This window comes from Rhinolophus hipposideros, assembly GCF_964194185.1.
Source record: "Rhinolophus hipposideros genome assembly, chromosome: 2".
Classification (NCBI taxonomy): domain Eukaryota; kingdom Metazoa; phylum Chordata; class Mammalia; order Chiroptera; family Rhinolophidae; genus Rhinolophus; species Rhinolophus hipposideros.
Window position 1 is genome coordinate 51,429,530 of NC_138048.1, and position 13,225 is coordinate 51,442,754.

The 13,225-nt window shown below is 45.8% G+C and overlaps 1 protein-coding gene across 8 annotated transcripts in view; it reads left to right on the top strand.

Annotated features, from left to right (window-relative positions):
- Positions 1-434: 434 nt before the first annotated feature.
- The window catches only part of MUC20 (mucin 20, cell surface associated), a 95,061-nt gene continuing 82,270 nt past the window's right edge, over positions 435-13,225 (top strand). For 2 of the 8 annotated variants that reach the window (XM_081069100.1, XM_081069101.1), the window contains exons 1-3: positions 600-752; positions 4,120-5,454; positions 7,672-7,763. In XM_081069100.1, coding sequence (XP_080925226.1) covers positions 677-752; positions 4,120-5,454; positions 7,672-7,763 — 1,503 coding nt within the window. In that variant the 5' untranslated portion in view covers positions 600-676. Of the gene's footprint in view, positions 753-1,360; positions 1,657-4,119; positions 5,455-7,671; positions 7,764-9,450; positions 11,514-13,225 lie in introns of those variants that run through there. The other 6 variants (XM_081069106.1, XM_081069102.1, XM_081069105.1 and 3 more) reach the window with 6 other exon arrangements.

The window sequence follows — 13,225 nt, forward strand, 5'->3', positions numbered from 1 at the left end:
GGCTGTCCCTTCTCGCCATTGCTTGAGGATTGGAGTGAACTTCAGGGCTCACTCATTGATTGAGCACCTAAGATGCATGTTTTCAGTAAGCACCGGGTATGTAGCAGACGCTGTGTAAGAAGAGTTCATTCTCTCATCTAATCCTTACAAAACAGTTCAGCAAGGTAGGGATTATACCCTCTTAACAATTCAGGAAGTTGAACTTCAGAAAGTTTTTCTAATTTGCCCTAGATCATGCTAATAAAATCTAGGATTAGGAATCCCAGATCTATCTAACCAAAGGCCCAAGCCCCAGGCACAAGGGGTTTGGGGAGAGGGGAAGGGAGATGGGAAGGAAGGAAAGGTGTGAAACACCATCTTCCATGGCCTCCCTGACTGCAGAACTAAGGGATAAGTATCACCGTAAATGACCCCATATCTTGAAATCAAACTTCAGAGAGGAGAGGTTACTGGGAAAGGGGAGCAGGAGCAAGAGCTCACTGACAGCCCTTGGCACTCAGCCTGCCAGCTCTCAGCCTGTGAATCTCTGATCAGCTGGCTGCAATCTGGAAACTACCAGTCACACCTAGGCAGGTAGCCTGCCCCTCCTCCCTGGGTAGAGGAAGCAGGAACAGGTGGCAGTGAGAGGCAGTGGGGGCAGGTCTCCTGGGCAGCGGAGGCTGGAGCCCCAGCTAGGATGGGTTCTCTCTGCGGCCTGGCTCTCTCCCTTTTCTTTTGCTGTTGGGAGGCTGGGGCCCCCAGGAGCTCTACAGGTAAGGGCACGAAAGGGGCTTGTGGCTTCTCCCTTGGCAGGGCTCTGGGTGTAAGTTTCTGTCCGGCAGCCGTTGGTGGGTGAGTGTGGCTCTCTTGGGCTAATTATAATTAACCATAAGAGTACATGTGAAGTATTACTATTATTCATGAAGAGCATGCAAACGGCAGTGTGTCCCCTTAAGCATGAATGACGCTGCCATCCATACAAAGCTGCCATCCACACAAATGAGGGAGCGACGTCATTGTGAGGTCGCTGTGGGTTTGTTTTTATGCCTGTGGGAGTGTGAGCAAGTGGGGAGTGTTTGGATGGCAGGGTCAGGCAGGTGCAGGCTGGTGATAAATCTGACTAAAGCCAAAGAATGTGGCTTGGCAAGATTCTAACTCCTCTGAGTTTATCTTTTAAAATACAGTTTTTGTGTGAAAAATCTGACTGTCACAGACTTCTTGGGGAGGGTGGGGTCGGAGAAAGCTTTTATGAAAAAAGAAAACTAACATTACCTATAACAGGAACTGTGCCAAGCTTGTCACATGCATTGTCTTTTTTTTTTTTTTAATGGACTTTATTGTTTAGAGCAGGTTTAAGTTCACAACAAAATTGAGAGGAAGGCACAGAGATATCCCACATACCCCGGTGCAATATCTTTTTCATCCTGACAATAACCCTATGAGAGAGGTAAAATTCTTACCCTCCGACCCCGACTTCCTTCCCCTTTAAAGCTGAAGAGACCTAAGTTTACCAGGGTTATGTAACTGATCTGCAGAGGCAGGATTTGATGCCACACATGCCTAACTCACTGGACACACCAGCTCCTGCGTGTGTGGAGGGACCCTACCTCCATCATACAGATGAGAAAGGCAGAGGCTTGGAGCTGGGAGACTTGGCCGGAGTCAGTCACACAGTTGGTAAGCAGCAGAGACAGAGTCCAAAGTTCACACACTTTCATCTCCACTAGATTGATTTGAGGAATAGAGCGAGAGAGCTGCAACGTTCTGGAACTATAGAGGCCAGGGTGTGGGCCTTGAGAAGATCCCTGTTTTGAGGTCTACTGTTTGAGTTGACCCCTGGTGCATAAGAGAGGTGGGTGGGGGTTTGTGAGAACCCTGGAGATAAAGAGCCTATGGGTTTGGGAAGCATGAGGAGGTTTCACTGCAAGATGACACCAAAGGGCTCCTGGAAAAGGATGAAAATGTATCAGGGGAGGTCAGTGGTCAGACCGCAAGAACCCAAACCACTGTTTGGGCTTCAGGCTGTGTGGGCTGACCCAGAAACACTCTGCTTCCATCATGTGAGGACCGCAGAGGACTGCTCAGAGAAACATTTCAGGATTTGAAGTGGGGAGAAGAACGTATATTCCTGGAAAAGCATGATTTGTGTGTGTAGTGAGACTGCATTGAACAAGTCATGAGAGCGACTGCTGTGACCTAGCTAACATGCATGGGGGTACAGCCAAAAATTTTACTGTATTAAAATAGGTGTGTGCTCTCAAGTGACTCCTTGAAAGGCCACGGTGGGGGAGGGTTGCTTAATAACCCTTTGCAGGTTTTAGAATAGAAGAGCTTCCCCATTCTCCTCTTCTCGTCCTCGCCACCACAGGATGTCAGGGATTAGGATTCTCTTTTACAGAGGAGGAAATGGAGGCTTGGAGAGGTCCCGTGACTGGCCTCGCGATTTGAACCAGTAAATAATCGGACTCCAGAGCTATCGTGTTTCCCCGGAAAATAAGACCTAGCTGGACCATCAGCTCTACTGTGTCTTTTGGAGCAAAAATTAACTGAGACCAGGTATTATATTATATTATATTATATTATATTATATTATATTATATTATATTATATTATATTATATTATATTATATTATATTAAGACCCAGTGTTATATTATAGTAAAATAAGACCGGGTTTTACATGAATTTTTCCTCCAAAAGACACATTAGAGTTGATGGTTTGGCTAGGTCTTATTTTCGGGGAGACACGGTAGTAGGCCACAGACCTGGGGCTGGAACTTGGTCTCTAGCTTCTTGGCCCAGTGCTCTTTCAGTAGGAAACACAGGAAGACAAACTCAGGATCTGGGCCCCTGTCCTGACACCCTAGGTAGAGTGACTACATGGTTCTGGACCTCCTTTGTGTCCTTGGGTACTTTGGGGCCAGTAGTCCTCAGTAAAGACCATTTCAAACCTTCAGAACCCCGAAAAGGAGGGCTTATATTTTCATCCTTTTCCTTCCAAGATACTAGATAAAACACAAGGCATTCACTTACATTTGAACTTCAAATAATGAAGTATTTTTTAGTATAAGGAAGTTTCAAATATTTCATAAAAAATACACCTACTAAAAATCATTTGTTGTTAAAATTGTTCCTTGCTTTTCTGAAATCCAAATTTAACTGGGCATCCTATATTTTTATTTGCTAAATCTGCTAACCCTCTCCAGGAGGCTCCTTGGCCCACTTTCAGAGAGAGACCCTCCCTCCCTCAGTGGACAGGAGAGGAACCCTTGTCAGCCCATGAAAGATCCTGCTGTAACCTCCCCTGGGGTAATGAGCACCTGCTTGTCCTCCACTCGTACCACCTCAGAGGGCCAGTAAAGGGGACAGAGATGTTCTTCCCTAGAGAGAAATGCTAGCAGCATCTCTCTAAAAAGTCAAGTTTTGCCTCTCACTTGGCTCCCTGTTACCTGTGGAAAATGCCTCGTGTTTCATTTCTGGAGTTCTGAGGTTCTATCCCTGTCGTCTCAGGCCCATGTTCAGGGGAGGCTTGAGCAGGGTTGGGAAGCTCTCCATTTTTCCCTTGCTGGAGCCCTAAGGACTTTACCTGCTCCCCTCCCTTTGCAGCAGCCACCACCCACACAGTCTCTGGGGATTCCTCTCTCCTAATCCTCCCAGATACCTCTAAACACAAAACCACACAAAAACCATGTTTCTTGTATCTGAAGTGCTTTTTCTTCCATGGGGGAAATGTTTGCTGGATAAGTATCGATGGGAAAGTGACAAGGATTCTTCCAGAAAGTTCTGAGAGTTGTGTCCTCGCTCTGCAGTTCTTGGCTCATGTGGACTTCTGCTTTCCTTGCTTCCTATTGAGGTCGGATCCTGGCCCCACACATTTCCTCTGATGCCTTCAGGCCAATAATCAACTAGATTCTGGGGCTTGCTTGCCTTAAGTGGCCTGTTGGAATACAGCAGTCAGGCCAATCCCAGTTCCGTGGCTGCCACATGGGACTCGTCTTCCTGACACTACAAATATAGATGAAAAATGGAGTAAAGCCAACCCCCCTCCCCTCCCTCCTTGCAGCAGTCCCCAGGGCACAAACACAAGAGTGTGTGTAAAGTCTTGGATTCATGGCTCACAAAGTTGTTTTACCCAACACAGGCCCTCACACCCTCAGACCAGGCTCTTTGGGGACAATGAACCACACAGAAGTGACTGCTGTGACTCTGGGGGTCAACACAAGCTCAGTGGGAAACGCGCAGGCCCCTGACCTCATTGAGACCCCTGTGCCAAGCCACATCCCTTTGGAAACTCAGCCCCTGGGCATCCAGACCTCTGATAGGACCTCAGTCTCAGTTGGTACCATCCCAGAAGCAGAAACCAGGGAAACCAAAACCAAAATTCCAGTAACAGAGACCAGGGCTCTCACAAAAATAACACCTTCCAAGTTTATGGCTGTGATCACCACTCCTAGGGAGACATCAGCCACAAGTGACAGCCCCTCAGGAACCGGAATGACCACAGTTGAAACTCTTATAGGTAGTGATCTCTCGGAAGCCATCTTTGACACTCTTTCTACTGAAGACAGCTCTGAAGAGGCAAAGAGGATCCCAAGTGACACCTGGACGTTGGCTTGCACCTCCACCGAAACCAGGGCCCTGGCCTTGGAGAGGAACTCAGTTCCAGCCATCATCACCTCACAAGCCCTGGCTGCTGATATCACTGCTCTTTCTAAGGCCTTGGTTGCCTACACCATCACCGACATTGAGATTACCAATTGCAGCGTTATAGAAATGGAAACAACTGCCATCATCCCTAGGCCCTCAGACATGGATCACAGCCCCACAGGAGGAAAGACCTCGTCCAACCCTGAGACGTCAGTTTTGCCTGACTTCACTGAAGCAGAACCACACCTCTCCAGGACCACAACCTCTTCTGAGACCTTGTCAACAGCCAGTGTCACAGAATCTGCCAGACCTGATACCACAGTTGAGACCCCACTCACTGCCAGTATTAACACAGTAGGGGAAACAACAGCAGCCAAGGCCACCACCCCCAGTGGAACTTTGGTGACAGTCAGCATAAACCCCTTGGAAGAAACCTCAGCCCTCTCTGTTGAGACAACAAGCCACACCCAGGTCTCAGGAGCAGTTACAATCTCCACAGGGGCTGGATCAACAGTGGGCAAGGCAACTTCCCCTGCTGGGTCCTCAGCTACGGTCTACAACCTCTCTGAAGTAGGCACCATCAAGCACTTCACCCCCTCAGAGACTTCTGCCACAGAGAGCACAACCAGTGGGCCTGTCCCCATCAGCAGGAGCCCTCTCTCTTCTGTCCATCTGACCGTGGCCAACAGCAGCCAAGAAACAGACATCACTTTAGCCAAGACCACAGCCTCAGCAAAGACCCCGACGGCAGCCAGCATGGCCGGAGGGAAGCCCCCAACCGCCATGCTGACCGCTGTGAGGACAAGGTGGCCCCCAGAAGTTACTGCAGGTAAGTGGCTCCCCTATGTGGGATCTTCAAGGACTTGGGGTTTAGGGTCTCCAGGATATCTACCTGCTTAAGGAGTAGGAGGGAGGGAAGGATCTGAGGTCTATTCTGATGTCACCTCTTCACGCTCTTCTAGTGGTTCTTGCTAAAATCAGTCACAAGCAGAGTTAGGGTGGTGTATGGAAAGAATGTGGGGCTGGAGGTCTGGAAAAATTGTTTGAGATCCTGGCTCTGCCCTTAACAACCTGAGTGACTTGAGACAGCTCCCTCTCCCTTTCTGGGCCTCAGTTTCCCCACTGGAGGGGGTTGCAATGGATGAACAATGAGGTCCTTCTCAGCTCTGCCTTTCTCTGAAGTTAACTGTTGAGTAATGACTGTGCACCCAGCGAAGCCCCACATTTTACTTAAAAGACACAGGCCTCATGCTCTGGAAGACTTGAGTTCAGCTGGAGCCACACAGAGAAACACTGTGTGGGCATCTGTCCCAAGTTGCTGCCCTCGGAGCAGCTGGGATCCCACGAAAGTGGGGCTCCCTGGATGCATTTGCTGGGGTTGGTGCCGTAGATGGTGACTTAAAATACATAAATAAATTGGGCAAAGGTTTGGGAGTTTAAAGCTACATCTCTGAGGCCACAGATACTTCTCAGGGAAGAAGTCCCTTGTCAGAGGCTACTCCGTCAGCACAGCTCCTGGTCAGCCTGTGGCCTCCACCTCCACTTCCCACTACTGTCCTTGTGCCTCATCCCTGCGGTATCCTCAGCTTGCCCTGCCTTTCTGGGGAGGTGAATTAAAAACATCAATCGCAACCCCCTGACTGAATTTCTTTGTATTCCAGACAGAAGTGATATAAAAATATTTCACAATATTTAAGCATTGGCACCAGTTAAATGTTCTCTCTGAGGCCAGGCAGTGTATTATGAGCTTTGCATATGTTATCTCTTCTCATTAAACCTTCAAAACCACCTTATGAGGTGGGTATTATTACCCCATCTGACAGGTGAGGAAAAACAGATTTAAAGATGATAAAGAGAGAGCAGTGGGATTCCAAATGAGTCTGATGCCAAAACTCAGTCTCCTATTGTGCTTCCATTTTTATTATTTTTTAAAGCTCAACTTATAAATATAGTTTTATTTTAAAATGCTTTTCTTTAGTATTTGTTGATTAGATGATACATTCACATAATTTAAAATTCAATAGGTACAAAACTGTACACTGTAAAATGTCTCTCTCCCACTGCTGTCCCCCAACTACCCAGTTTTCCTCACATACATATCTGATGGTATCACTTGCTTGTGAATCTTCTTTTGGACATGAAATATGCATTTAGAAGCATAAAAAGGAGATGAAAGATATTTATAATATATAGGTATTAATATCTACTTATATCTATATAAATCTATAAAAATATAGCTAGATATCTTATATCCTCCTTTTTTATATAAGTGGAGGGTATGCTAAAGACAGATCTCTGAGATAAAGCTATTTTTTTTTCCTACGGTTGCTCAGTATTCCATTTTATTTTACCAAAATTTATTTAACCAGTCCTCTATGGATGGACATTTAGGTTTCCAGTATTTTGTTATGACAAACGGGGCTGCAATTAATAGTACAGTAAGAAACATAGGATAATTTTGTAGTAGTGCAATTGCTGGATTGGTTCTAATAGTATTCTGATAAGAAATGACTCCAAGGTGGCAGGTAAAAGCAAACAGATTGGGCCTCAACCACAGACAGAACTTGCTTACAGAGCTGTTATGTCGGGAAGGCTGGATTAAAAGGCTTCCACCAGTTTAGAGCTGAAAAAACTGGCTGAGGGAATCCTGTCAGAGAGCCAGCCTCTCTCCAGCCTTCTCCCCTGCTGGGACCTTTCCTAACAGCCTTGTCCAGGACCTCTAGGGCTTGAGAAGATTCTAGAGCCACTTTTATTTCTACTTCCTCACACTGCTCTTTTGACTTCTCCGAATGTAGGTGGGGCCTTTGGCCATCATTTCCTTCACTCTTGTTGGGAAGACCCTCCAGTGGGCCCAATTATCAAAGAAAGGGAATCCTTTTTCTCTTTGCAGTGAGTAAATGTAAGAGCCTATGAACACAGACATATTTACACGTGAGAGTGAGCACTTACATGTGGAGGGGGACAGAGGCTGGGTAGCACAGTTCACGTCTTGGTTCCTGAACTGATGTCCCCATATTTTCATCTTCCTACTGTTCTCAATTTTCAGGTGGGGAGGGAGGCTTCCTCCTCCTGCGACTGGGTGTGGCCTCTGCAGAAGACCTCACTGACCCCAGAGTGGCAGAGAGGCTGATGCACCAGGTGAGCGGCATTTTCTGGGCCCGGGGTGTAGAGGAGACTAAGAGGTTCTTGGGGACTTCAGGGAAGATCTGCAGAATACAGAAGAGCAACTGTAATACTACTTGGGAGGAGTCTAGTTTCGTCTGGAGCATTAGAAGCTAAATCTAAGGATCCCTGCCTGGCTCTGCTTCTGCCCATTTTTCCTGAGTTCTGAATTCCCTTTTTCTGCTATGTAAAAAAAATTCTTTCACCCCCAATTTCCTCAGGAAAGTCAGGCCTTCTGGCCCTGGGAGAAGGTCAATGATATTAATGGGCAGCTAGGCAGGACTTTTGGTTGCACGTGGCAGAAACCCAACTTATCAAAGCTCACACAGAAAACCAAGGTATTGACTGAGAAACCTAGAACTGGCTGTTCCAGCTTCAGTTGTGACTGGATCCAGCAGCTCAAACATGGTCAGCAGGGTTCTCTCTCTCTCTCTCTCTCTGTCTCTCTCTCTCTCTCTGTCTCTCTCTGTCTCTGTCTCTCTCTATCTCTCTCTCTGTCTCTCTCTCTCTCTCTCTCTCTCTCTCTCTCTCTCTCTCTTTTTCTTAGCTCTGCTGCATTCATCTTTCAGAGCCTCTCTCCATATGTAAGGGAAGGTGGCTATGAAAGCCCTAGATTTCACAAGGCAGTACCCTCTCTCCAGATCTGCATATCATATTAGGGGAGGACTGATCTCATTGGCCTGCAAGGGCCACCATGACTGACAACCCGACCTGACCACATAGAATGGAAAGGGCAGGACCCAAAGAAAGTAGGCAAGCTAAGACCTACTTTCTAAATGGGTGTAAAAATGGGTGTAAAATGGGTGTAAAAACACCCATAGATGTAAACTCTAGATGGGGATCAAGATTGGGATATATTTGTATAACAAGTTGGGAAAATTCTCCTAAAACTCAGATCACTGGAAAAGCTTCTCGTGGTGGAATTCTGAGGTCAGGGCTTTTGGGAATGGTGTGAATCATTGGAAGATTAGACTGGGTCAACTCAGCCTAGCTCTTGTGCTCTTGGGGATGGGAAGAGAGAATATCTAGGCCCTGGAAATCCTCTTAGTAGAAGGAAGACCCATCAGGACTCGCATTATAAGAAATTCCCTGAACATGGCATGGGGGTTTTGAAGAAGGACAGCCAAATAAATGACAAATGCCCTCTGCACACAGTAATCAAAGCAGCAAGTAAGAATCCTAGTCAAAGAGGAAAGCCAGGATTGTGTCAGATCTGAGTCCCCTAAACTGGAAACTATTTCAGGGAGATGGGAGCAGGTCAGGGAGCTGAGGTGTAGAAACCAGGCCATGTGGGTGTTGGGCTTCAGCTCTTGGGAGAGCCATTGGCGTGGGGCTCAGGGATCAGACAAACAACAAGCTTTAAAGCCAAATTGATCTGGGTGTGAATTCCAATTCCTATCTGTGTGACCTTGCGTAAATTACTCCATATTACTTTTCTCCCTTTTAAAAGGAGGCTAATTCAACCTGTCTTATAAGGTCCTTGTGAGGTTTAAATGACATAATGCACAAGAAGTACCTAGCTCATGCCCAGGGTGCGGGAGGCTCAGGAAATGCTGTTGGCCTCCTCAGATGTTCTCTCCCGCTGTCCCTTCCTGTCCTTGGTCTGTGGTGAGTTCATGGCCAGATGGGCTGGAAATACCTACCTGTTTCTTTTGCCCTCCAGCTCCGCCATGAACTGCAGGTGCACATGCCTCCCATCCAAGTGTCCCTGCTGCGTGTCAGGAGAGACTAAAGACCATCAGCTGCAGCCAGGCGTGGCTGTGTGCCAAGGGGGGGCAGTGCTGCCCATGGCCTGGGACCCACCACAGACTGAAACCACGTTACTATGCCAAGATGTACCTGGAAGGTTCCCACGGATGTCAATTGGCCTAAACCCTTGCCCCAGACTTGGCAGTGGGACCTGGCTCATCTATGCCTGAGCGTATGCGTATGGGGAGGGGGGCTTCCACTGTTCCCGGGATGTCCTCAGACTTCCCTTGGTACATGTATTGTGATTCAGTAAAGAGTGATTTGATCACCCATCTGTCATCTGCTGTGTGCTTCCATCCTACATTAAAATTGTGTTTTTGACATTATTATGATACAAGGATTTTGTGCACCCTCACTGCCACCTTCCTCCTCTATGCTTCCCTGGTGCTGGGTTTGGACCTTGACTGTAGCACTTACTTGAGGCTAGTGCTGGAGCCTGCCAAATTGTGAGTTCCTCCAGAGCAGGGACCATATTTGTTTATCTCAGTGTCCCCGGAACCTAGCAGAGCGCCTGGCCTGTAGTAGGGTCACAGAGAATGTTTGTTGAATTGACCTGAGTTTCAAGTTCTGGACACAAACAGATTTAAAAGAAAGTCTGCAGTACTCAATTATTTCTCCCCCATATTATTTTTTAAAATGAAACGTTGCTTTTTTCTATTGCAAAAGTAGAATTTGCTTATGATTTAAAAATTTTGAAAACTCAAAAAGACCAAGGAAAAAAGAGAAATGGAAAGAGGAGAGGAAGAGAAAGAAAAAATACTTTCTAGAATCTCACCTCTTATGTACAACTACCGTTAATGTATATACTCAACATTTCTACTTGGTCTGAGATACCTCACATTCAACATTTTCAAAATCAAAGTCCTAATCTTTCCCCCTACACCTGCTGTGCCTGTGTTTTCCTCATGTCAGTTAATGTCAATTGCATCCTTCAATTACTCCAAGCAAAATTGTAGGAGCTATTATTTTTCTTCCCCCCCCCACCCACATTTTACATTCAAGTCGTCAGGAAATTCTGTTGGCTCTACTGTTATCAAAATATGCCCAGAATCTAAATGTCTAATCATTATATTGTTTTGTACCCCTGAAACGAAGAAAAAAAAAAGCCTAGAATCTGACAGTTCCTCACCATCTGCATTGCTCTCACTCTGGTCCAAGCTGCCATCATCGCTCGCCTGGATTACTAATATCCTCATAACAGGTCTCTCTGTTTCTACCTTTGCCTCCTACCTACAGGATTAACTGCCCAACTTTGACTATGAGGGCATTTGTGATACAGCCTTGGCCAGCTTTCTCAGCTCTGTGTCCTGTGGCCCCATCTCCTGCATCCTCTATTCCTCCCATAGGAAACTTCTCACTACTTCCCAGTCACATCTGCTTTGATCCAGAGTGTTTGCACATCGTGATTCCTGCCCCTGAAATCTTCTCTCTCCGTCTGACCCCTTCATCTGGAAAACTCTTCATGCTCAGTTCATTCAGCACCTCCTTGTGGTGGCTTTCCTTACATTCCCTAAAGAGGAGCTAGTTTCTTAGTCTCTTTGTGTTTCTGTTATAACGCTTAACATGTTATATCATGGTTTATTTATTTACAAGTGTGTTAAATCACCTGTGCTTCAGGACAAGTGCCATATAGTGTGTTCATCTCTGTAGCCACCGAACCGAGCCCAGAACCCCGCACACGGAGGACACTCAAATGTTTGCTGAATGACTGAGATGATGGGCTCTGTGAGAAAACAACCAAGAGTTAGGGGACACTGGGCTCTGAAAGTTTAAAAAATGGCATTTATCGTTGATGTCAAACAAAATATACATTTAGTGATATAATTATTATTAAGCTGCACTATAATTGGGCATGAATGGAAAGCATTTTGCATAAATGATGACAACACTGCTGTTATATAAATCCAATTCTTAAATAGTTTTTCTTTTCTTGCTTTGTGGTTATTCAATAAAGCGTACCTAATAAAGAGAATAATTTAATCTTTTTTTTAAAAGATTTTATTGGGGAAGGGGAACAGAACTTTATTGGGGAACAGTGTGTACTTCCAGGACTTTTTTCCAAGTCAAGTTGTTGTCCTTTCAGTCTTAGTTGTGGAGGGCACAGCTCAGCTCCAGGTCCAGTTGCTGTTGCTAGTTGCAGGGGGCACAGCCCACCATCCCTTGTGGGAGTCGAGGAGTTGAACTGGCAACCTTGTGGTTGAGAGCCCATTGGCCCATGTGGGAATCGAACCAGCAGCCTTTGGAGTTAGGAGCATGGAGTGCTAACTGCCTGAGCCACTGGGCCGGCCCGGCAATTTTTAAATCAGATCATTTGTTCTCTTATTGTTACCCTTTGTATATTTTGAATAACAGTTCTTTATCAGATGAGTCTCTTGGCAATTTTTTTTCTCCCAGTCTGTGGCTGTCTTCTCATTCTCTTGACACTGTCTGTCACAGAGCAGAAGATTTTAATTTTAACGAAGTCCAGCTTATCAGTTATTTCTTTCATGGATCATGCATGCCTCTGGGGTTGTATCTAAAAAGTCATCACCATACCCAAAGTCATCTAGGTTTTCTCCTACGTAATGTTCTAGGAGTTTTATGTTTAGGTCTATGATCTGTGTTTTGTGCTTTACATTTAAGTCTATGATCCAATTTGAGTAAATTTTTGTGAAAGGTGTAGGGTCTGGTCTAGATTCATTTTCTTGCATGAGGATGTTGAAGGCTAGCATTTGTTGAAAACGCTAGCTTTGCTTCATTGTATTGTCTCTGCTTCTTTGTCATAGATCAGTTGAATATACTCATATATGAGGGTTTATTTCTGGGCTTTTTATTCTGTTCTCTTGATCTATTTGCCTGTTCTTTTGCCAACACCACACTGTCTTGATTACTGTAGCTTATAAAGTACCTAGTTTAAAAAGTACTTAGCTTAAAAGTAAATCTTTATGTTGGGTAGTGTAGGTCCTCTGACTTCATTCTTCAATATTGAGTTGACTATTCTGGGTGTTTTGACTCTTCAAATAAATTTTAGAATCAGTTTGTCAATATCTACAAAAAATCTTGCTGAAATTTTGATTGGTATTGCATTGAATCTATAGATCATATTGGGAAGAACTAACATCTTGATAATAATGAGTCCTGTTACCCATGAACGTGGAATATCTCTCCATTTATTTAGTTCTTCGATAACTTTTATCAGAGTTTTGTAGTTTTCTTCATGTAGAACTGTCATGCAGGAGACCCTGCTCGCTGCGCCATTTGTTGCGTAGGGCAGCATGCAGGGTCTCTGGTGCCGCTCCCCACATAAGAATGCAGGACATGGTGAGGCCAAAAAGGAACACCCACGGAGCCATAGGTAGGGGAGTCATACTACTATATTCTTGCTGGCAGCTGGGTTGGGGACACAGGAGGCAGGAGCCACACTATCCGCAACCCTGCATCCACTTGTCTCTGCCAAACAATCTCACTTGCTAGCAATCCGCTTCTCTGCAATCTGTAATCCACATTCCGCCGCTTGCTAGCTTAGCCACCATCTTCTTGCTAGCCCCCATTTTCTGCTAGCATAGCCATGGGAGTTATATTAGTGGCCAATGGCTCACTGGTTACAGCTGACAGCCAACTAGCCACAGCTAATGGCCATCCAATCACAGTTGATGGCTATTTACTACCTGAGCCAGCACCTTTCTATGTGAGGCTGAGAGCCTGGAAAC